The sequence below is a fragment of the Manis pentadactyla genome, chromosome 3 (genome assembly GCF_030020395.1).
Source record: "Manis pentadactyla isolate mManPen7 chromosome 3, mManPen7.hap1, whole genome shotgun sequence".
Classification (NCBI taxonomy): domain Eukaryota; kingdom Metazoa; phylum Chordata; class Mammalia; order Pholidota; family Manidae; genus Manis; species Manis pentadactyla.
In genome coordinates this window covers 19056474-19083234 of record NC_080021.1, presented here as the reverse complement: position 1 = coordinate 19083234, position 26761 = coordinate 19056474, and the positions used below count along the sequence as shown (strand labels likewise).

The 26761-nt window shown below is 38.1% G+C and overlaps 1 protein-coding gene across 1 annotated transcript in view; it reads right to left on the bottom strand.

Moving 5' to 3' along the window:
• Positions 1-26761, bottom strand: part of LOC130682821 (serine/threonine-protein kinase TAO1-like) — a 138597-nt gene that overhangs the window by 69123 nt on the left and 42713 nt on the right. The window contains 1 exon segment of the mRNA XM_057497769.1: positions 10708-10814. Coding sequence (XP_057353752.1) covers positions 10708-10814 — 107 coding nt within the window.

Below are 26761 nucleotides of genomic sequence, written 5' to 3'. Positions count from 1 at the left end.
GCGGTAGACATTTATGTGTAAGACAAAGAAGTTGAAAGTTGACAGAAGAGAACACTCAAGACCATGATTTTATACAGCACTTTTACCTCTCAAGTACTTTCACGTATGTTATCTCATGTCTTAATCAAGAAATTACTGAGAGAGATAGGAGCAGATATCACTAAGTTCATTTTGCAAACTTGTTTAAGGTCACACAGCTGTTGAGCAGATAGTGCAGAAGAAAACTACATTATTAAATTAAACATTAACACCAAACACCTTACTATTGTAATGGGATCATACAGGCTTTTTTTTTTTCTCTCATATTTATTGATCAAATGGTTGTTAACAACAATAAAATTCTAACAGGGGACTCAATGCACAGTCATTAATCAACCCCAAGCCTAATTCTCAACAGTCTCCAATCTTCTGAAGCATAATGAACAAGTTCTTACATGGTGAACAAGTTCTTACATAGTGAATAAGTTCTTACATGGTGAACAGTGCAAGGGCAGTCATATCACAGAAACTTTCGGTTTTGATCACGCGTCATGAACAATAAACAATCAAGTCAGATATTATTCATTTGATTTTTATACTTGATTTATATGTGAATCCCACATTTCTCCCTTATTTATTTATTTTTTTAAATAAAATGCTGAAGTGGTAGGTAGATGCAAGATAAAGGTAGAAAACATAGTTTAGTGCTGTAAGAGGGCAGATGTAGATGATCGGGTCTGTGCCTATAGACTAAGTATGAATCCAAGCTAGACAAGGGCAACAAAACATCCACGGATGCAGAGATTTCTCTCAAAACAGGGGGGGTGAGGTTCTAAGCCTCACCTCTGTTGATCCCCAATTTCTCACCTGATGGTCCCCCTGCGACTGTGCCTGTCTTAGGTTGTTCCTCCCTTGAGGAATCTTACCCGTCTCTGGCTAACCAGTCATCTTCCGGGGCCATACAGGGAAATGTAAAGTTGGTAAGTGAGAGAGAAGCAATATTCTTTGAAAAGGTTAGCTTTTTACTTCTTTGCAGATTTATGCCCTGTGGCTTCTATGTCCAGCATTTGTCTTGAGGTATCTTTACCACTTGGAAGAATTATGATACTCGGTAATTTTCGAGATGAGGCACGAATTCTCCTAAAGGGTTGTAATTAGGAAGGAAGAAGAAAAGCTATAGAAGTAGCCGACAGAAGAAAACATGGGAAGATTGATTATTTCTTTGACATAACTTCTTGTAGAGTAACATAAGCATGTATAGGTTTTAACAAACTACTAATTAAATTGCGTGCACACATTAACAGAATAGGAATACAGCTACATAACAAAAGCAGACCTGCAATTCCCAGCCATATCCAGTGAAACCAAGAAAACCAGTTAGGTACCCTAGGCATTTGTGAAAATTTATCAATAATATGATGGATATTGTCTAACTGAATTTGAATAGTTTGAGAAAAATCAGACAAATCATACAGGCTTTTATATTACAAAAGCAAAGCACTCAAATTCCATATTCTGGAAGGACAATCCCACTACTATTACAGAAAATCTGCTAGGACATTCAAATTTCATCCCTCTTATTTCTAGACGCTTTAAGTAATATATTAGGAATTTCTTCTATGAAAAAACTGAGCATACAATGTTTCTGCCGAGGCTTTTTAAAACACAGTGTAACTACACCTTTGCGTCAAAGTTTATTTCTGATTTTGCAAGAAGAATGTTCTCAGTACACCAGGACTTAGTGCATTTAGAGTTCCTATTCAGTATTTCACACGGCATTTTTGGCTTCTCTTTCTTGTAGGGTGCTAAAATAACGTCAGGATGACAGAGAGTAACCTGATGGGTAGAGAGGGTTTGCTCCTGGTACCAAAAACATTCCAAGAACCACAAATAGCTGGGCAATCGGAAGGCAAGTACTGTAGCGTGGGAGGCCCCCAGTGTCAGTCAAGGGGAAGGTAAAAAACAAGCAAGTCAGGATGTCTGGAGATCAATCCTGTGATACAATCATATTAAGCTATTTCTGGTTATTGTTTCCAATTTTAAGTAATACTGACTTGGTCTTTTAAGTATCACTTTCTATTAGAAGATAATAAAATGATTATTTTAAGGTAAAATAAGGGATTGAAGAAATAATTAGAAATTGCTCATAACTGATTATACTACTCTAGCCTATGAAAAACTAACAAGGATTTTTCACTCTTTTAAAGAATGCTATATTATACGGCATAAATTGTCCTTAAAAAAAGCCCAGAAAGAAATGAAATCCAAAAAGCTCCGATGGCTAAAATATCAGGTTCACCATGACACCAAAGAATGAAAGATTAAGTGTCACTATTGCCAGATGCTGGAAGCTTCAAGAAAGAAACAGAATAAAAAGAGATCCTCTCTATTTCTCTCAGGGACAGTTCCCCAGGCCTGGCTGTACCTCAGAATGACAGAGCTTTTCCTTACTGGTACAACCACAGACACACAGGGCCTGAAAAACTAAGTCCGTTTAGAGTCTCTCCACTTAGACTCCTTCTATTCTTTCACTTGTCAACAATTTATACACAGTGCTCATTTAAAATATAGCTGGCAATTTGCATATGGTACACAAGAGGAATAAATCCAACACATTTTTCTCCTATTTTTCATATAGATGCTACTAATAAAAATTACTTACAGATGGAAATGTAGCTCAAGAAAGATTTCTCTGTGTGCACCTGGATACTATAATTATGCTATTTATTGAACTTTTTTGCTTACATCTTTAAGTAATATTTGTTTACTTTACCTAAGAAAACATCACAAGTTATTCCTGAATTACCAAAGTTTTGCCTTAGTTGTCTGGTTCTTACCTCTAGTGTGACACTCCTCATAGCCATTAACTAGCACATGGTAAGGAGCACTATCTCTTTCTTGTTACTACTGACACAAGGAGACTCACTGTTCAGGGGACTTTAAGCCAGCTGGCCAGATGCCATGCTGCTCACTTGCCTCTGCACTGGCCCATCTCCCACAATCCTTTCTGCTTATAGAACATGAGTGCTAAGTTCCCCCCAATACCTCCTCATATCAGAACACTTCTTCAAAGGAATGAGGCTCTTCCTTCAACCTGTCAAGGAACGTAATCTCTTGTCTTTCCCAAAGGTTTCCTGCTGCCTGCTCTACTCTCCAAACTTCAACTCAAATTTCCTTTCAGATATTATTTAAATTTGATCAAAGAAATGACTTCTTCTTTACAGAACTCCCTGGGCAACCTTATAAGTTGGTATGACAGAACTGTCTGGGTGCTTTCAGGCTACCACTTTTCATTGTTACCAGAACTCTATGACCTATACTACCACCCCCACTTTAGGAGAAACTGAGGCTCAGAATTAGAGTGCAGAAAAGCCAGAACTTAAGTAAAGGCTCTTTTCCCTTACTCTGAATTTCTTAAGCATGTTTGTATAGTCTCTGTCAAACTGTCTCACTGTTAATATTATCTTGTGGTCATTGGATGCACACATGTCAAGAGGCTTGATATCTTCATTACAGTATTGGCACTACCTGGACAATTTAATTATGAAACAAGCAATTACTTTCAACTCCACACACTGAAAATGCACTCATTTTAGAGTGAACGTTAACATTTGGTGATCCGTTCCCCTATCCAATCTACCTCCTCACCTCTCTTTGCCCATGCCCGTTCACTGCCCTCAGCACATGGCCTTGTCCATGCCCTTTCATGGCTCAGTGGCACCACTGCTAGATGGTGGGGAAAGGCCTACATCTCAAGCTCTGTATTACTGATCTATTATGGAGAAAAGTTTTATATGGGAAGAGGCTAAAGTAACTCTCTAAAATAAGGGTTTGATGCTATATGTGAACTATGCCCAATATCAGATATAAGCTTGAGTTGGCTACATTAAAGAAATTTCACATCATTTAAATAATTTAAATAATTGACTACCATGATTTCCTGATGCTACTGAGGCCAACGTGTTCAATACTCCTATTAGTACCTTAATGTAGTGTTGTGGTGAATAAGATCTGTCAAGGGTCTGGGTGCTTTTACTGCCCATACTGGGTCCTTTCTGCCTATTCTGTACCCTCCTCTTCTCTTTCCTCAAAAACATTCCCTTCTCCTTCTCTTCGCTCTCCTGAATCAACATTCCACATGGGGGTCTTGTTTACTTCAGAGACTGAGCACCAAGCAATCAGTGCATGTTTTTACAAACACTTCCTTCCTCTTTTTCAGTGTTGGAAAACTGCGGTCTTTTCAGAGGCCTGGCCCTCTGCTGATCTTCCTTGTGGAAACATCTCTTAGGCCATTTTGGATAGGGAGGTTGATGTACTCCCCAGTTCCCTGAATGCCACAAAGACTCTACCCCAAACTGCTGGGCCCATCTCTCGGCCTCCTCTGTAAGGTAAGGGGGTGGAGACCATACAAAAGTCATTTTCAAAGTAGGTTCTGTAAAGCATTAGGCCTTCCCCCAAAGAGGTTTGCTAGTTAAATTAGTTTAAAAAATTACTAAATATACCTCCTTTGAACAATCACAATGCATAAAAGCATATTAAAGGTTTTAGAATCTTTAAGCAAATTCTTTTAATCAAGCATTCCTCAAATTTATCTGACCACAAAATCCTTTCTTCTTATTATACTTATTCACATCCTGATTAATTAGTATTACAGAGAAACTTTTGAAAATGCTGCACTAGAGGCACCTTAAAGCTCAGTAGAGTGTAAACATTTTATAATTCTGAATACGACCCAACACTTAATACTTACAAAACACCAGGATGGATTTTTATAAACTACCCATGAAAATTGGTCTCAATATAGCGTGGACCAGAATGTTCACCTATTAGTAGCTATATTACTTGGTAACCTAAGAGATTTAAATCTAGATTCTTTCCTACTGAAGCAACCCAATTAGTGAAATACTATATCCAGACCTAACTCTCTGTGTGTGTTAGAAAAAATGCTACCAAACACAACCTTAATTTGGGAAGTTCTAAAGCACGTAATGAATGGAAATTAATTACCAGTAATCACAGAAACAGACACATTGGGGGGCCAAGTGGTCCTGAATTCACCTGAAGAGTGAATACCTAAAGTCAATAAATTTTTTTTCCGGTTAATTTCTATACCTGGGCAATATTCCTACAGATATCAAGGCTCACATATGGAGCATTTGTAAACTTTTGACAAGAAAGGTGGTGACCCCACACCACTCTGGAATACTGAGCATGGGGGTGGGGAGTAGAAGAAAGGGTATTCTCTAGTACTTTCCCATCTGGCTCCAAGAGATTTTCACTAATTCCACTGTTATTTCTTACCATCTTGCTACTTCCCTGACAATAGTAGTTTCTCTCATACTCAGAAATCTTTTGTCCTTAAATTTTATAACTCCCAAACTCATTTCTCCTCCTTCCTCTTGTGCCAGTGATTCACAGTGTGGGGGGTAGTCTGACATTTAGTCAGTAGATGATCGTATCTAATAAATTATATCCTCTGGCCTAGAACTTGTTTTAGATACTATATAAATTAGCTAAGTGAGATGTGCTCCCTCAACCTTGTTTAACTAAAATATAACCCCCAACTTGCAAGATACCCCATAAGATTTCATGTCAAAGTAGTGGATGTTAAGGTAACTTGAAATAAGACTTACAAAAGGCAATGCTTACCAGCTGAAGGGTGAAGGGTGAAGGGTGAGGAAGCATAGGGAAATGATAATGTCAAAAACATTCTAAACTAGTTGCATAATGACAAGACTGAGGTAAGCTACACCTTTGACCCACCTCGTTCTTTTATTGTATCTGAGATTGTATTGGTTTCAACAGCTTACATGAGGTGAGGTACATTTCCACCTTTCTAACTCTCAATATCTTTAAAGTCAGACAAAATGTGCAGGTTAGCTTATCAAGCAAAAAAACCACAGTACACAAGGCACACCCATGAGAAGATTCATGAGGAACAACACAAGTAAACCAACCTAGCATCTAATTGTTCCTATTAGGTTAAGAAGAAATATTCTCCCTCCCAGGCTTTCAGTAGGAACTGTTATAAAACACCATCTTAAAAAATATATATATGTGGCACCAATCTGATTTAAAATCGCACACAGCTCAAAATACAGCAGTAGAAGAAAGTAAAGAAAATACCAGTGGTCTGCATTTTCCAATAAATTAACCTGTGGATGCGGCACATCCTAAAAGAACAACATATAGGTAAAATCTGCCAATTCTTTTAAAATTTAAAGTTTGTTAAGTAAAATTACACACTTAGGTATCATGACAAAATTAACACCAAAGTATAATGTGAATCTCAAGCTTCAGTTACTTTTGCTGAACTCCAGGACTAGACTGCTCACCAAAAATCACAGAGGATGTATATTTTACCACTGACTGCTAATAATATGTAACTAATCTGACCTGTCAAGCCATTTGTCATTTAGCTTTGTGGCACCCATCCCTTTGCACTATGAGAATTGAGATTGTAAAAAAGTTGGACCACTCCCCGATAGCGACTGGAACTCTTTATCATCTCTTATTTGAAAAACACATACCTGAAAATGGATTTGAGGATTCCTTGAACTAAACTGGTACCCACCCCCTGGAATCTGAAACCACAAGATGGGACTTCAGTTTAAAACAATCACATAAATACTGAGTCAGAAATATACAGTATTACCACTGTTTACTCAGTACACTGTACTGTTTATTCCTTAAGAGGGATTACCCCTATTTTACTAGTGAAATGGCTTGAGAAGCACAATATCAGTAATGCACTTATTCTTAAATCTGCTGTCACCATGACTTGGATCACTAAGCACAGGTGCTGGCACACAGTAGGTACTCGTATTTGAATGAAGGAATCAGTGACCAACCCTAGGTAAATCATTCAACTACTCTATAGACTTTAAACTTTCCATATATAGAAGTAGGCTCTCTCTGGCCTGCTTTCTCAAGGTTTGATTGGGCTTGATGAAGGCACTCTGAAACTTTGACATCAAGACAATCAGAAAAAAGGATGCTTCCACTTCATGCAAAAGTCACACAGAGAAATTATATGTCATGATCACCATGTTCAGGCTCATCTGACTTTCACCGTACACTAAGTATCACTTCTTCAGAAAAAAGTCTCCCGAACCCCAAGTTAGTAACTCTCCTTGAGCACCCTATTTTCCCTCTGTGGTACACACAATAGTCATTATGGTATCTGTTTTTTTCTTTGTTAAACATTTGTCTTCCTGTCTAGACTTCAGACATCCTGAAGGTGGGAGTCCCGTGGGCTTTGGTAACAGACCTTCTGTTTCTTGCCCCTGGAAGAACCTGGCACGTATGTTTAGTAAATATTTATTCAATAAATATTTGAGAGCAAAAAATCCAGCCAATGGCACTCCTTCAATACACTCAAACAATAAAAGCTTAGAAATTAAGGGAAAGAACATGAGGTGATCAAAAGTTGAATGTTCAGAACACCACTCTTCTCTCAACTTGAAACCAAGTTTCTCCCTGGCAGTAACAGTGATAAAAGAAGTAACTGTGCCGTGGTGCATCCGTGAGCCATTTTACAGCTTTCAAAACGCTTTCATCACATATGTGGTCTCATGACTGAACGTCTTCAAAGAGCTCATACAGAACTCTCTGTGGTTTCACAGGAATGTTTTAAAGCACGGTGACAGGTATATAACCTATCTATGCTGAGAGATTTTCTAAATGACTTATAGACTTGTCTGGAAATTTTTTTTAGTGCCCACTGCATAATACTCCCTCTGCAAACTAGCTGGAACAAAGCCCTTTTTAAAAAAAATTTCAGAGCACTGAAATAAATACTGGTTCCAAATCAAGTCTTCAGGCATCTTAGAACAAAGTAGCTCTCTTTTCTCCAAGGACAGGGAAAGGCGATCTGAAGCTGCTGCACGCCAAAGGGGCTTCCGAAGGATTGTTGGTACATTGAGCTGCACATGGAAGGTTCCAAAGTGAACACTTAACACCCTTCCAGAGGTGTGGAAAAGAATAGGAGAAAGACTTATATTTAAATTAAAAAACTTAAATGCTCTTTGGTGATTTTGTTTTTTTTAGTTTTCTATGACTATATGAAAATTCATAAACAGTAAGATGACACAGTGGATCAGAATTCTGGCAAATGTTATAGTAATGGAAGTGCTGTAGTTCTAAAAGTCTCTGACAGAACAAAAGTTAAATGGGACACATACAGCTTCCTATTATCTGTATTCTTTCTTAATAATCTGATTTTAAAACAATTTCATCTTAGAGGTCATGAACACCGCAAACCATAACTTAACTAGCTTATATCTAATCCTACATCATTTTTGGATTCCAACAGGTCAAAGCCCAAAAGAAGTTCTTTTTCAAAGCTTTGACACAAGTGAGCAAAATACTTGTCTTTAAAAAATATCTTCTTCTTTCTATCTAAGAAATATGTTTGGAAATATGGGTTTACAATAACAGTATCTTATATCTCCATCAAATTTTATGAATGTCAACGTGTTTGATACACAGTATTTAATCCAATTCACACAATAATCTTGTGGAATAGGCAGGCCAAGACTTTTATAAATGGAGAACATGAGGTTCCAAAAGGTTAAGTTTCTTGACCCAGGGTCATAAGTTACAAAATGGAAGAACTAGGGCTAGAAGACTTTCTGATCACTAGACCACTGCTATTTCTAAAGAACTCTACCATTCTGGCCCCTATCAAGCTGTTGTTCACTTTTTATCCCTCACCAAAACAAGCAATGAGATAGCAATATCCATAACTTCAAGCATGTAGAATACATAAAGAGAGTGTAAGATATTTCCTTCTAAATAATGATCATAACCCACTACGACCCTGCATAGTTTCAGGTTTTAGAAACATTATAAAATTATGAGTTGCTATTACTTGGTCTTGTATCAAGCCTATACAGAGAGCAAAACTTTGCATCAGTAAAGGACAAAAAGCATGTTTTCTCCCCTTATGAAAGACAAGGGAGTTTCATGACAAGCATTAGAATCACTAAATCCAAGTTGCTCTACAGTCTAGGGTAAGGTGAGGACTGAAAAGTGGGATAAAACTCAGAGTGTCACCTTTCCTGTTTAGCAGGGTGGGGGTAATGGCAAGAGGGCTCAAGATGAAAGAATGCTGTGAACTATAGAATGTGGGTGAGAGAGGGCTTATCTTTTTATAAAACTGAGTGACTCAGTTTTTTAAAGGGAGAAAAGTTGGATTCTTCATGTAAAAATACCTTGAACATCTGTGAATCCTAGAGTTTTATAGGAAAAAAATCCATGTTAAGTTCTTTAATCTGTTTTCTTATCTATAATGTACACTGGGCTGTTACATTTGCACAACACCTAAGTAAAGCTACAGAAAGGCCTATCAAATACCCTCTGTAGAATATAAGGGTCAAAGCAGGATTTATCTATACAATAGGCCTAACTCTGATCTTTGGTAGCAAACACACTATTCTATAAAGTCAGTGGTCTTCAACCCTGGATGCATATTAGAATGAGTTTTTAAGAAAATACTGGTGCCCAACCCTGCTCCAGACCAATGAAATCAGAATTTCTTTAAAGTAGCGACAGGCTGGTTCTAGAGTCCAGCTGGAGTTGAAAACCTCTGGTCTAAGCACTTTGTAATCCAGTTTCAAATGCCCCAACATGACATCATTTTCATATTTTCCTATGAAAGAAATATTCACAGTACCAGGACCAATAACCTCAATCGCTAGAAACATCAGAATTTCATAAGCTGAATGAGTTTATTAGTTGGATATAAGGGGACATTCTTTAGTTAGTCACAAATACTACACTTAATTAATACAAACCATTAAAAAAAGCAAAAATTCTTAAACCAGAACAAAACATTAGAACTTTTTTTGAAAACACAGGAAAACTTTATATAATTATGAACATGTAATTAGGTAATGCTCATTTAAGTATGGCTTAAGTATTACACCATATTTTAAAATTTATCTTCAACTGAATAGTTGTATTCTACATTGAAAAATATTTGATTTTTGGAATTTTCCCACAGATATTAGAAAAGGCAAATAAAGAAACCAGAAGTACAAGACACCCTATTACACAGGTATATGAAATCAGTTCAAGTTTCCACTGCTCAGAGTACAAAGGACTTCTCAGAAACGTTACTGCAATCATATTGCTCATTTCTTACTCAACACAGTACTACTGAAAAGGATGTTGCTAAGTTCCCACCTTAACTGCCTTATGTGTTGTTCCTGTGACAGCTGGAGTCAACAAAGATAAGTTTAGCTTCTGGAAAAAACGAAATGCCAACCTTCTTTATTTTTAAACTTGCTCTAAAACTCTTCCATATAATCTGATCTTACAAATTTTGCAATAGCTATATATTAGTTAAAGCTGGAGAATGAGTAACTAAACCTGGTCTAAGTTGTATGCTTAAGCAAAAATAAAAATAAAAACAAGTGCTATGCAATTTTTAGCATTTTATAAAAATCTATTCATATTCAAAGGGGGCTTAGACTAAAAATTTCAAGACAAAAAAAAATAAGACAGTCTAAAACAGATGTACTATCCTAATTAAACCTAGGTGGCCTAGCTGGGAAAATATTTAAGATTCCTATTCTATAAACTTCCTAATTTAGAAGAAATCAATAGCTGCTACAGTAAGGATAAAGGACTATGAAAGGTTAGAGAAGAATTTTGTTTTTGTGTTTCCATTTCTAGGTCAGTGAGTTGTAACCAAATATATCCAGGAAAATGGTATAAACTTACATGACTTATCATAGATTCAACAGCTTTTACATAATGGTTTAGTTCTCGATCCATCATAGCAAATTCAACCATTGCCTTGTCCATACTGTATTCGCTACTCACTTCAGCTGAAAGAAAAAGAAAGCAATTATTGTTTTCTATTTAAAATGCCATATCTGGAAAAAGTTGCACCAGTATAATAAATAGTCAGTCTAAACAATTTTGTAAAGGTATTATATATTTTGTAAAGACCTCCTTAACATATGGCTGCTTCATGCAAAATTCTAAGAATATGCCCAGTAGAAGAAGGCTCAAAGGCAATGTTGTGGGTGGAAAGAAAAGAAGCCTCAGACTCAGGAGTTCCAGGCTGTGCCTTACTTGTGTGATCTTGACCCAGTTCCTACACATCCTTCAGCCTCAGTTTCCTTATCCGGGAAAGCAGCCTGTCATACATCTGTACACAAACCTCACAGGATTATTAGAGATCAGATAAGGCAGATTTTCACCTCTAGTAGGTTAGGGCATGTGGACCAATCCTCCTGTTGAAAGCAACTGAAATGACTGGATAAATAGAAAAAAAGGAAAGAAAGAAAGAAATCCTAAAAATAAAAGAGCATGAGATAGTCAGAAACAATCAGGGCAAAATCTAGGGAAAACCAAAAAAGAGAAACAGCACAGAGAGCTAAAGCCGCACCCCCTCCCCCAGTCAGCTGGGTCTCCACTCCTCTAGGTAAAGAGCCGGAATTCATCCCACCTGCTCCTCCTGGCTGCAGGGAGGCTGGCCTTGGCCACTCGGCGGAACAGAGGGAAGAGGGAGAGAAAGCAAACCTGCTTCTGAAAAATTGTGGCCACAAGCCAGCCCTCCTGGATTTGCAGCCCGGATTCCCCTCACTTGAGTGGTCCAGGGAACGTGAGCTCTGATCTTGATGTGAGGTGGCCTTACATGGCCACTACCCACAGGTACTCCCCTCTGGAGAAGAGACTTTCATCCTAGGCCTCACATAATCCTTACAAATAATTGTGAAGGCTAATGCACAGATTATAGAAGAAAAAAATAAAACACACACACATAAAACCTTATAAACGCTAAAAAAAACCCCACAAGAAAACAAGCCATCAAGGTAAGAATCAACAGAAACAGATCCACAAATATTTCAGATATTGGAATTATCTATTAGTCCGAGTGTGAAACAACTATGCTTACTAAGTTTAAAAATTAAAATACCTACAGGGAACAGGAGACTATGAAAAGTGACTAGCAAATTGAAAAAGCAAGGTAATGTTCTTAAGTGCTTTTCAACTGTTTTTCCAAGCTCCCAAATGAGTTTATTTTTGAAAGTACAGAGAAATGTGACTTTGGCATGAAAAATGCTATGAAAGTCTGCAAAATAAATAGGATGATGGTTCTCATTATCAAGGTCCCATGGATGCTAGCAAGACTTGAACCAGATAGCAATTTCAAATAACACAAGGCCAAGGAGACCTTTCCTGCCAAGGAGAAAACAAGCGATGGCTGGGTCAGTGTTTGATGGAATGAAGCCTAAGGGAAGACTCTCTGGAGGCCATTTGTGGTTCCCACGCAGCCTCATCTGAGGCTCTAGGACCCAAGGATATGGGGACAGGCTGAAGGACCTAAGTGATGAATAATGCAGCCTTAGGCAACAAAAGGAAAACACTAGAAGAGATCAGGCAGCTAGTCCTGAAAACTGACAATCACACCACACCTGGAAGTGATGCCCAGTCAGGTAACTTGTAGCTGAGGTCCGTGTCTTGGCCTGCTGCAGAAAAGGGCTAGAGAACAGAGACCCAAGACAGGAACTGGAAGAGGCTCCCTAACAGTTCTGGAAGAGAGGCCATGAGAAAGGCCACATCAAGTAGCAGCCCTCCATGGCTACTTCAAGGTTCCTTCTGTGATACTTCTTGTGCTTCTTGTTAACACTTATTCCCCTACTGCAGTTCTAACCGCTTTCAAAGCTGTGATTTGTGTTCATGTTTCAGAAACACCAGGCAAGGGAAGGCACAGGGAATCTGTGCCTAGTCCTACTAAAGGATTGCAGTGAGGAAAGAAGGGCACAGTGTTGCACGAAAAAAGGGTAAATAGACCAAATAAATCACTGAAGAATTCAGGAGGAAAAAAGGGATCAACATATAGGGAATTGGCTGCTGACTAAAAAGGTCTGTGAGGTGGGGAGTAGTGAGGGGCGGGGGAAAGACACGCACACTGACCAGCCAGAAGGTCCCTGCTCCTTCACTCCTCAGTATACAATCTCAGCTGCAAAATTCTCCCTCTCCTGCAGAAAAGCCCTTCCTAAAAATTGACAGCAAATTCTATCCTACACATCCTTCAAGGACTGAACACAGGCCTTTCCTGCTTTGAAACTATACCAGCCTAGAAGGATCTCTTCCTTCACTTAATTTACCTTAACTACTACACCTGATACTTGGCACTTTTAGCCACAATCTTGTCTTCCTATATGCATTTGCCTCATTTCTCCAAACAGATTTTAATCCATTTGAAAGTAAGAAAGTGGCCCTAGCCTTCTTGGGATTCAACAAAGAACTGTAACAATTCTTCCTTCAATATTCTTATATGGCCATTATTTAACACATTTGAAAATTAGTCCTTTGCCAAACTGTAAATTGTTCTGCGTCAGATATTCAATTGAATTAAAATGTAAAAAAGACATGTGATAATTAACTCATTTGCCTATTATATTTTCATTGTGGTTTTTCCACAGGAAAAAGGATGGCCCCAGTGCTTGGTAGATTTACACAAGATGTCAATATTCACAGAGTGACAATCCCAGAGAGTAATGTATTTCTGCACCACGCCTTTCTGCAAGCCTGGCATTAGAGAAGATCAGTGCAGATGATAAAGCTTAGAAAGTTAAGGACAATGATGAAAAAAATATACAATAATAGCTGTTGCTAAGAATTAGTAAGCACTTCGTTATGTGCCAAGATTATTCCTTGCACACATATTTACATTAAACCCCACAGCAACATTAGGAGATAGCGAGTTTCATCTCTACTTTACATATGAGAAAACTGCGATGAGGTAAGCTGCTGAAGCAACTTGCTCAAGGCCACGGAAGTAGTGAATGGCAGACCTGGTCTCCAACTCAGGCTTTCTATCTGCAGTTTGCACACTTGCCCACCTGTGCTAAAAGGTGCTCAAAGATGAGAAGGACAGGCACCTCCAACTCACCCAAGAATAACTTGGGAACAAACTCTCCAGATGGGAGAAAGTCAAGGCCCTGAGATGCTCTCAGTTCCCTGGTGATCGTTCCAAGTAGGACACCAGCCAATGCCACTCAAATGCTATCAAAACTGGAAAAGCTTTTCCAATTCCTTAAGTATAGGAAGATGGTAACAGAAGAAAGTGATTATCCCCCTTTTCAAAGATTACCAAATTTTAATGGTGAAGGTAACATTTCACATCAGCAAGGCTGACTGGGTGGGTTACAAAAGCAACCAAATAACCCACTGGAAGCTCCAAGAATAACTAAATCATCTCTGGCTGCTAAGACGTCAGACCCGCACCAGGCCAAGAGCACTGGCAGCAGCAGACGGAAGCAGCAGCCGCACTCGGGCAGCGGCAGAGACATGGCCAAGGGGAAGGGAGGAGCCCTCGGGCCTACGGTGCAGAGATACTTCTAAGTAGCGCCCCCTGACCGAACCATTCCTGTTACCCACGGCTCTGACTGCCTCTTCCTTGGCCAAGCAGCTCGGGAGTCTAGGCATATGCACACTTCTTTACGTGCCATTTGACGGTCATCTATTCATTATAACCAACCCTTGCTGTGTTACTCAGATGAACCTGTGATAGACTTGAACATTCACTTACAAGGCAATAAAGGCATGGGGAAGGGTCCTGGGAAGAGTCTGGTGTCTCTGTGAAACCTGCACTCACAAATTCAGAAACCGTCCCTTGTATAATGTTAGAAAACTAGGTTGGAGTCAGTTTATGGGGATCTTAAATGCCTAGTTAAGAGGTTGAGACAGGGTTTAATTCTCAGTGAGAGTGACCAAAAGCTTCCAAACGAAAGTCATTTTTAAATCAAGTCATGAATTAAGATGATGAACTCAGTTAGCCGTAGTATATGGAATGAACTGGAGTTGGAAAAGGCTGACTTATAATAACGGGTGGAAACAGAAGAGAAGGTATGGGTGACAAACATTATAAATCACAGAAGGGAGGGAGGGAGGGAGAGAGAAGGAAGGAAGGAAGGAGGGTAGGAAAGAAGGGAGGGAGGGAGGGAGGGAGAGAGGAGGGAACTGTTCCAAGAAGTTGATACAATAACTAGCTGAAATATGCCCCCCATCCCTGCCCCAGTAAATGAACTCCAGAGGGCACAGTAATCTGATTTACATTATAAAATTATAACTGTTTCTGTAAGTATGCCAGTATGAAGGCTATCCCCCTACAAATCTGTGTGCCTTGTCCCAGTGATCCTGGTCAGCACTATCTCAAACACTGTGGACTGACTGCTAATAATACCTGGAGAACTTTTAAAGTGTTACTTAGACCAGGAAGAGCCATAGAATAGAACTAAACCCATTCTTTAAAGACAGTTTCTGTTTCATTTTGTTTTTTTCAAACGAAAGAGTTGCAAACCCTAGATAATCAAATAATTTTATTCACTAAAGGAAAGGATGCTTTTTAGACTAAACAGCTCTGATATTTATATAACATAGAAAGTATCTGAATGGATGTAGTTGGCCTGCATATAATTTTCCTCAAGTTAGATAAACCTATAATTATGCAATCTAAGCAGCCACACTATTCATTAGACACGTCATTTGTTACTCAGTGTCAAAATGCACTAACAGCATATTATAACTATTACTATTCTTTTTGAATAGGCACTAAAGTTACACGATTAGTTAAACATTAAGCAGAAATTGGTGATTTCATTTGAAGATTCTACTTAAAACAAAATTCATGAGACTTTGATGAAAGGAAGATGATGGCTGAGAAAGAAACAAGTAGAAAAGCAAAACAGTGACAATCAATGCCAGTTGTCTTGAATATAAAATACTCGGGTAAAAGAAAGAAGTCTGGAGAAAAATGAGGGCAAAGAGGTCTGAGAAAGGAAAGGAAGGGAGGAGATAAATAGCTATTTTTACAGATGTAGCCTCATGCAAGAAAATTTCCATGTTGTTTTTTCATGGCTAAGAGATGTAGGTAGTAAGCCTGTAGCAATACAGTAATCCTTACATAACACAGCATGGACTCCTGAGAGTTTATCCAGGGTGGGTTCCAAGATTGTCTAGGGTCTATTCACACATTATTTGCTCAATATAATGCCATTTTCTAGGCTAAAGGTTAAAAACGGGGGAGCAGATTCTTTATCTTGCCTTCCCCAAGGTATTATCAGTACACCAATCAAGCTTTTGTTCCAGACCAGCGACCAGTTCTGCAAGAATGGAAAGTAAGTGATGCAGCTAAGAGATGCAGCCTCAGGATCAGCTCTTCTCAATAAGGCCCTCCCTGGCCATAGCTGCCCTGTAGCCACAGCCTCAGGCATGCATTACAGAGAAATAAACTCTCTTCCCGAAGGCCCAGCCCCGAGGTTTGGGAAGCAGGGCTGAAACAGGAGCCAGAGCACACAGTACCTAGAGCCAGGTAAGTTCCCTCATCATCCCTAGGTCTTCAGAAGAAAGGCCTTCAGTGACAGACTTTAAAATGAAGACACTCCCCCTCCTCTTTCCCCTGGCAGGTCCAAACACACCTCTATACTAGCTCATTACTCTCCCAGATGCCTTTTTGCTCTGCTCTGCTGTTCCCTATGATCTCAGCTACAAAGATCCTTTTCCAGAATCCTTCCTAATCCCCAGAGTAGAACCAAATGCTTCATGCCTTATAGATTCATAAAGCTTTTTACCTTTTACAACTAGGGCACGTGTGCATGGGTGAGATAGGGAGGCATGCCCTCAAAACAAATTGCACCTAGTTACCCCTTCCAACTTTTTGTCTCCGGTTCAACTGCAGTTTTGCCCTTGGCCAAGTTGTTTCCTGAAATTTTGTCCTTAACAAATAAAAACTGCAGAGTCAGATGTTTTTTATTCTACAAAGTCATGTACAGGCATGTCTGGACAGGAACAATCCCAATTATAAACAGTTGATTAAATTCAACTCCAACGCATTTCATTAGTAAAATACCAATCTGAGACAAAGCAGCCATTTAGTGTTCTTAAGGGGTTGCTGACTCCAATTCAACATGAATCATACACTCAGAAGGTCTGATAAATATTCAGTGCCATTAAGTATGTATGTCCATTTTCACAGGGAGGAAGGAAGGAAAGGGGGCAGGTATAATCACCTGACTGTATTTTAAATTTCCTAAAACGGATAGGGCATAGAGTAGGGAGGTTTTACTTTCTGAACCAGAATATTTCCTCATCTCTTTAAATTAAAATTTGATTCTTCTGTATTTTGAAAACAAGAAATGTCTTCTTTTTGGATAAACTCAAATAAATGACAATATAAAACCATAGTGTTCCTTTCCTTCCTTCCACAAAACAAAAGACAAAACAAAAAACCCTTCCTCTATTAAAATATAGCTCCCACTATCTCTAGCAACACTTATCCACATGCATACCTACCTCGATGAGTAGGTGTGTGTGTCTGTTTTTCCTGGCAGCCAAGTATTAAGCAATCACTATACATTCATCAAGAGTCAAATTTAATGACTTACTCACTGCTTGAGCAATATTGAGTAGAAACTTGGTTACTCCTCACCGCACTGTACTTTAGTCATAATTATTCCTCAACAAAGATATTAGTGTGGAGAAAAAATTAAAATTGAATCCATATTTTATAACTGCCTCCCACCAGAAATAACAGTGAAGAATAGAACAGTGCAGGACACAAACTAACAAGCAAGCAACTGGTCCTTTTATAAACAGAATATGGGCAAAATCTTCAAGAAACAACGACCTTTATAATCATCTTTGCCCACCTATGTAACTTTCTTATCCTAATAATACAGAAAAGGGAAGCTATATAATATGGTATCTCAAAGCCAGCAGTGGAATAAGATTACATTCAAATCTAGGCTATATTACTGCTAGCTATATAGTCTTTGACAAGTTACTTTATTAGAGTCTCAGTTTTCTCCTCTGTATCATGAATACAGTATCAGTTACCAAGCAGATATGCAGACTAAATGAGAAAATGTAGATAAAATGATCAGCACAGGGCCTGGCCTGCGGTAAGCACTAACAAAATATTTCCTGTCACTATAATGTTTGCAGAATGGAGAACTACTCTGTAAATGTAATTAGTCTAAATGCTGAAAGCATTTTGCTCTTAGAACCAATATCAAGTGAAAATCATCTCTTAACACTCCACTGTTTCTACTACCTTGAGATCAATGCTCTAAATTGAACTTCCAGGACTGCAAGGCTCTGTAAACCACCCCCACAGCACACTCACACACTCATGTCCAGAAGCTCCCTACCTAGCAAATGCCTACCAAGCACTTACTACATGCCAGGAAGAGGGAAAAAGTGCTTTAAATCAAGGAGCAGCTAATCTTGCCCACAGAAGAAAGGTTTAGCAGGTGGGCGGGTACACACAAACTGTGTCTTGAAGGATGAGTAAGTGTATCACCAGACAGGGGCAGAGGCTAAACCAATGTCCTTACTCCTCTCCTCAGAGGCTGACTTAAGAATTTACATCTGCAACCAAAGCACTGGGGGGTGAACAGAGGAGAAAGATTAAAAAAAGGAACAAAATCTCACTGAATGCTGACAACGTGTAGGCACTTTGAACACACTACTCAACCCATCCTTGGTTACAATCATGTGAACCAGGTGTTATTACACATAATATCAAGATAAGGAAACTGATCATCACAGAGGCTCAATCATTTGCCCAGGTCACATTGTTAATAGACGGCAGAGTTAGGAACTGACCTCAGGTCTGACTGAAAGTTAGCATGGAAGACACATGCTACAGTATCTGAACTACCACACAGAAATAAATAAAACACACTCATGCAAAAGTCATGGAGGAATGACTACTGGGTTCTCTAGCTAAAGGAATTCTCCTAAACATTACCTTCTTTTAAGAGAGAGAGACAAGAAGTGCAAGAGACTGACTGACTGACGTAAATAACTCTACCCCAGAGAAATGGAGACCAACTTTCACTAAAGAAGCAGATTAGTTCCTTAGGGCGAGTAGTTAATATTCTATAAACAACCACAGTAAGCCTATAGCTCAAAATATTGCTTGGAGAAAATTCTATGAAAATTTGAGTTCCCAAAAATCACAGAGATTAATCTCTGGACACAATGTAGTCTCTACCACTCATCAAAATCACTATGAATCCCAGGCCAAGGGCATCTATCACTTTGAAACATAACCACAGAGCTCTTTTGGGTAACAAGGCCCTTGAATCTTCAAAGATCAAGTTTGTCTTTTATGTGACTTAAATCCTTATTTTACACTTTCTTGCCTATTTCTTCCTATCTAATCCCTGGTAGACTGGAAAGATAAAGTCAAGGCAGTAGCATTTCCATCTAACATAATTTCAATGACTGCCATTTCTCCCTGGTTTTCAAGTCTTTGGCTTTGTCTAAGTTCTAGTTAAAGGGTGAGGCCTGAAGGCCCAGGAGGCTTAAGGAAAAAAGCCTGGCTTTGATTTCTGGCTAAGCACCAAAATTTTGGCATGAATTTGTGGCGGCAAAGACAAAAGGAAGTGAGGCTTAAACTTCATGTGATTATCGAGAAAATTAAATGGGAATGTAGGCAAAGCACCTAACATGATGTCTTCAACACAGCAGGTGCTTAATATATGGAGTCTATTTTACTGTTAACTAAGTGTACTTTGCAATATTCCCCAATACAAGTCTTTTATTTCGCTTAAGCTAGGACCTATTGAATCACAGATTCATCTTACCTACTTTCTAAAATTAATAAAGCATATGGTTAGGAAACTAAGCATATGGTTGAAAAACTCAAACAGTACAATAATGTAGTTTCTCCAATTCCAAACTCCCTCCCCAGAGGCAACCACTGTATTGAGGTTCTTGGAAATGTAATCCCATGGACATATTCTACATATAAGGCACCCTCTTTTAAAAAGCAATACAGAGATTAAAGTGCTTATAGAAGCGCCAGAAGGAAGGAAATAAAAATGGCCAAACCTGAGGGAAAACTACTCTCAGAATCCTTTATATTGAAAATCCTATCAATATTCTCTCTGTGCCTGTCTTCTGTAAGTGCACATGAAGAGGAAGAACAGCCAGTGACTGCTTCGGTTTAGTGTTAGAATATCCACTGTAAAATAACAACACAAAGGCAAACAAACACATCTGGGAATACTAGAAAACAGGAAAGGAGCGATGCTAAACAAAGAATAAAATATGAGTGTTAGAGGAGAAACTGCTATTCACCCAGTGAACAAATATGTACCAGGCACAGCCATACGCCGGGCACTGTGCTGGGTGCCCAGGAGAGAGCAGAACAAGGTAAACACTATACCTTCTCTCAGAGAATTTCTGCAAATTTCTGCCCCATGCTAAAATTTCTACAAGCCCCGATACAACTCCCAGGCCTTTGTTTGGCCGTTGGTATGATGGGAAAGCTTGTTCTACTGAGCAGCTCTAATTATTAGAGTCCCTCCAAACACAGAGCTGATTCAGCACCTCCCTAGGATAATTTCGGGCAATTACAACAATAAATCGAATTACTCTTTCCCACTTAACTTATTTATGCCTCACAGCCTCCGTATAGTGCTTTTACTCTGTTTTATGTTTAGGTTTAGGAAACTGAGGCTCAAGGGCTCAAGGAAGGTAAGTGATTCCACTGAAATCATGCCTCAGTGTCAGAAGCAGGACTTGAACCCTAACCGTCAATTCCAACTTGAGCTACAGAAGAGCTCCTTGCTGGGCCACACAGAAAGATCAGCTTCAGATCACAGCCCTTCAAAAGATCCGAAGGTAACTATTAAATAGCTCCTACCTGAGGGTCTTTGCTTCTCTAGGATATATAATTTGTCAGAGTCCTTTTTAAAAGATGGGCTCCAGAATAAAAACCATTGATTACAGCAATAGTGTCAACCAAGGAAGACTATGATAACACTGTCATCACTATGATCATGCATTGACCTTGGCAATAAAAACAACAACAGCAAAAAAAAAAAATCAACAGAAACTGCCATTAAGTCAGACCTCTTCTTTCCTATATTAGTACCACTGAGATCTTCACTCTAAAATTCAATACCGGAAACTATCAGATCTCATGGTTCTTAACTCTGGCATTCCATTTCATTCAGGAGGTAGAGGTCCTTCTAAATTTCAGTATGTCATCTAATTACCAGCTACCCTTTCCTATTTTCTGTGATCCATCAATTTGACAGCCTTGCCTTTCTTAGTTTTCTGTCAAGACATTAAATAACAGCTAACATTTATTGAGCACTTACTGTGTGCCAGACACTATGTTATGCAACTCACATGCATCATTTCATTTAATCTTTACAATAACTGTGAAGAAGACTGTACCATCTCCATTTGATAGAAGAAAAAACAGGCTCAGAGAGGTTAAGTACTTTGAACCAAGAAGCTCTTACAGCTAATGAGCTGTAGAGGGAAGACTCAAATCAGGGTCTGTTAAATAACAGAGTCTAATCTCCCAACTACCTCAATAATCATCACCCTTTGGGCATAACCCATTTCCATGCCATAAAACCTTGCCAAGTGCCTGCCTAAGATCTATGCATATTAGATTAGAAAGCATTCCTACTGTACCAGGGCAATCACCCTACCTTAAAAAAGGCAGGGTGGGAGTAGAGAGGAACTAGGGTGATCAAGAACAAAAATAACAAGCTCATAAATGAGACAGTTACTCAAGAAAAAGCTAATGACCTTTTATGCTTGCACACGGATAGTAAGTGCCTTAGACCAGCATATCTCTGCATTCATTTTAAATAAATTTACACCAGGAAAAAGGTTACAAATGGGGTCATTCTACTTTAAAATGAAAAGTTAACGAAGGAACGCTTTAATTAAATAGAAATTAAGTCCTCAAAAACTATAAACATAAGCTTGCAGGGATCTGAGATGATGTAGATTAGATTATAAAATCTATGATGGCAGTGCCTACAATCTCTGTTATTTACCTAACTCTCAAATGCTGGTCTAAAGGAGAAGCATTTTGTTCTAGGAAACATTTCTTTCTTTAAGGAAAGAGCAGAAGTGCAATCACAAATGGAGGGAACAACTGTATCTCATATCCTTATCTTTCAGAGGATAATTTCTATGCTAATTTTGGAAAACAAATTTGATTTCATGGAAACAGTGACAAATCAATTCATTAAAACTTAAATCACTGACAGCTCCAGAAAATAAGTCATAATTTACTATAAATATTATAGTAACTATTTCCATCTGACACAGCATGTTCCCTTATATTTGTACCTCCACACAGTGAAAGTTCTTGAAAGGGTGTCTGAGATTCTATAAGGTAACATTTCTTCATTATTTTTCATATCATTTCCAAGATGTTTTACTTTCATTTTATCTGACTTTAATCAGCAGGGACTCCCAATACTGATTCTGTCTCGCCTCCTTTAAAAACCTCTTTATCAAAGAAATTATGATCCGTAAACACTTAAATCTGCTAGAAATGGCTCAGAGACCTCTTTCTTGGTAAAATAAACTACTTCTGTGATGGGAATTAGCACCTACTATGTATCTGTTCTGGATTGCAATTATAATGAACTGCCAAGTGGTATAAAGAACTATTAATATTCAATGAGTGACTAACTGGTTCGGTAACACTGCGGTACCATGTATAAAATGGAAGGTCCCAATCAATCACATCGCACATGCAAGCACCCACCCTCAGCAACCAGTCACAACTAAAACAGGCAAGATCTCAATCCTGAGGTCATCTCAGCCTTCTGGGCATCCTCCACATCTAACTGTTCACCAGGTGCTATCTGTATGGCCTGCTCAAGACAACTACTACCTCCTTTCCTCCTTAGCAACTACAGCTGCCCTTTTCCAGCGTTGATGTGTTACTTCCTCAGGTTATAGCTTTTCTTCCTGAATGACTTCCTTTTCTAATCTTTTTTCCCTCCAATCCTTTTTCCACGTCGTTACCAATTATCAAGAAAAAGTCTGATGATACAATCTTATGTATCAAAAACCTACAATAGTATTTCCATTTCTGATCACGATAAAAGTACAGGGATCAAATTTATTCTCCTGCCTGAGACAACCAAAAATTTCAAAATATAGATAGATAGATTAGATAGATTAGATAGATAGATAGATAGATAAATAGATAAATAAATAAATAAATAGATAGATAGATAGATAGATAGATAGGTAGGTAGGTAGGTAGGTAGGTAGGTAGGTAGGTAGGTAGATACATACATACATACATACATACATACATACATACATACATACATACATACATAAATAAATAAATAAATAATAGTTTGCAAGACACTAGACATAAAGGAAGGAAGAAGAAGGAAAGTGACCGGGAACACAGGAGGTGAGCCCTGTAACTGCCCCACTTCACTGTCTTGAGAGAGTTTTCAGGCCACAGGGCACACAACACCAATCAAAATCTCAACTGACTTTTTTTGAAGAAATTAACAAACTGATTCTAAAACTCATACGGAAATGCAAAGGAACTCAAATAGCCAAAACAACCTTGAAAAAGACAAAGTTGGCGGACTAATACCACCCAACTTGAAGACTTCCTAGAAAGCTTCAATAATCCAGGTTGTGTGGTATTTGGGTAAAGACAGACAAACAGACCCCTAGAACTAAACAGAGTCCAGAAATACAAACAACTATATGGATAACTGATTTTGACAACAAGCAAAAGCAATTTAATGGAAGAAGATAGTCTTTTCCACAAACAGTGCTCGGGCAAGTGGGTTATCACTTGCAAAAAAACAAAAAACAGAAAACAAAAGCAAAAAAACCTTTGATTTATACCTCATACTTTTGTGTCATATTCAGAAATTTAGTCAGAATGAATCACAAACCTAAATGCAAACCTGAAACTCTAAAACTTCCAGAAAAAATTATAAAGAAAATCTTTGGGAACTTGGGTTAGGCAAAGGTATCTTAGATACAACACTATAAGTACAATCTATAAGAGAATAAAATCAAAATTCAATAATAATAATAATAAAATAGCCCAATGACAAATGGGAACAATATTTGAATAGGCACTTCACTAAAGAGATGAATGCCAAAAAAGCACATGAAAAGATACTCAGTATTGGTCACCAGGAAATGCAAATTAAAACACTATTAAGATATCACTGCATGTTTATTAGAATGGCTAAAATTAAGAAGATGGCTCAGATCAGTGTTGGTAAAGATGTGGAATGACTAGAGGATTGTCTTAATGTATTCCATACACAGATTCCTATTTTCAGACAACTATATTACTAAGAAAGTACATTTTACCATATAATTTAAGCCATGTTTAATATAATCTAATCTTGTCATAATGACTCAGAAGGGACTTCAAATGTTATATGTCTCTCCATGTCATCATTATGGTTTTACTGTACTAGTAAAGTATGGAAACATGAGTCAACAGAAATTTTTTATGTAACAGATTTCAAAGACGCCAACTTTTAGTCTATAATTATATCACAAGAGTATAATTGCTTTTTATTATCATTTGTTTTCTTCAATCCAGTGTTTCTCAAAGTATGGTCACTAGACCAGCAGCATCATCGTCACCTGGGAACTCAGAAATGTAAACTCTCAGGCCCTATACCAGGCAACTCTGAAACCCTGGGTGGGGACCAGCAATCTATATTTTAACAAGTCCTCAAGGTAATTCTGAAACTTGGTAAAATTGGAGATCCACTGTTCTAAGGTATGTTTTAAAGTTCAAACCACAAACTGCCTTATATCTGGGATTCTGAGTTCACAGAATTTTAAGATGAAAAGGAGCTGATACTTCAGATCAATGTTTTCAGCAAATCTAGAACTCAACCAGCTGTTTCCCTATTTGTATAATCCCTGAATTATTTCAGGCCTTTTATTAAGCTATAAAACCAAACTGATGTAAGGTCCCATAAGTAATGCATTCTATAAAAGCCTTTGTTTCAAAACAAACTTTTTTACTTAAATATCCTGAGTCATTTACTCACATTTATTTTTGCAACTGTACCCAACATGCCTTCCAAATTTACTAGATTTGCTTCTAATTTCAGCTACAAATTGTCATCCTCCAGTGAGTATCTGTGCAACTTTTAATTAGGCTCATCTAAGTGGAATGGATTTTTAAAATAATTCTAGTTATAAATTTTAATTGTTTCAGAGAGATACTTCAGATAGAGGCAGAATGAAAGTGGAAATGGTAGTGGACTGAATCAGGATATTTGGGGCTGTTAACAATTTTCTCAGAGACTTTGAGTTAATAACTTAATCTTTCTGGGGCTCAGTTCCTTCATTTGTAAGAGGAAATGAAGAGTAGATGCCCTAAGTGGCCATTCAGGTCTGAGCAACTATAAATCTGTATCTTAGTCTTACTCTATGGTTCCTTACTTTTATTATTATAAGATTGTTTAGTATTTATTAATATGATGTTGCCAAACTATTTTAAGTATTATATCTGTTTTTACCAATTAAAAAATTTTTAAAGATATAAGACCATCACTACACCACTGCTACTTTGAGTTGCTGAAGCATCAAAATAACAGTGTGACTTTAAGTCTCTTACTTTCTCTTCAACTGGCTAGTTTGTGTCTGAAACTATGAGAAGGCATAGCATGAACTGCCAAAAGTAAAGATTTCACAATATCATAAACACCACAGACTCTGGAGGCAGACTGCCTGGGCTTGAATTCCAGATCTACTACTTAAGAACTTCTTGTGATACTGGGCAACCTACACTTTCTAAACCTGAATTTTATCAATCTTCTGTTAAGAGAGAATAACAATAGTATCTTCTTCATAGAAATTAAATGAGCTAATTAATAAAGAACGCTGAACAAAGAGCCTAATAAACACTCAATAAGCATCAGATATTTTTATTAATATTACTTGCAAAACTGGCCCTCTATTCAGAAGCTACCAGAACTGATCTGCAATTCAAGTTAGTAGACACACACACACACACACACACACACACACACACACACACACACACACACACCTGCTTTGTGCAAGGCACCTCACTACCCACCATAGGTGTAAGGGTTCTTAAACTTCAGGATGTATCAGAATTACTTGGGATGCTTATTTAAAATGCTGATTCCTGAGAGATAAAAGCACCCTTATGTTTCTTGCTACATTATTTACAATAGCCAAGATATAGAAGCAACCTAAGAGCCCATCAGTAGATGAATGGATAAAGAAGATGTGGTACATATAATATACACAATGAAGTATTATTCAGCCATTAAAAACAAAATAAATCCTGCCATTTGCAACAACATGGATGGATCAAGAAGGTTTGCTCAGTGAAATAAGGCAGGTGAAGAAAGCCAAATACTGTATGATTTCACTTATTTGTGGAATACAAAAGCAAAGCAAAACAGAATGAACAAAACAGCAGTAGACTCAGAGACACAGAGAAGTGACTGGTAGTTATCATAGGGGAGGAGTTGGGGTGGATGGGTGGGAAGGTCGAGGTTAAAAGGGCACAAAAATTCTCAGTCATATGTAGGTTGATCATGGGGTATAGTAGTTAAAGTATGGAGAATACACTCAATGATTTTGTAGCATCTTCTTATGTTGACAGATAGTAGCTGTACTACTTGGAGGGAGGATTTAATAATATGGGTAACTGTTAAACCAATATGGCACACACTTGAAATTCATATGATTGTATATCATCTATACTTCAATTAAAAAATAATAAAATCAAATAAAATGCTGATTCCTGGATCCTATTTCCAGAAACTCCAATTCTGCAATTTTTAAATAGGCATCATAGGTGTGTTTCTAAGGTAGGCTGTTGAGGACCGCAGTCTGAAAAACCTTTCTGTAGGGGTTTCAAAGAGAAGGAATCTTCCCTTCAAGTACTCACGATCTCCAAGCATTTTTTCCACTTCAGAACTTGCTGTGACCACCA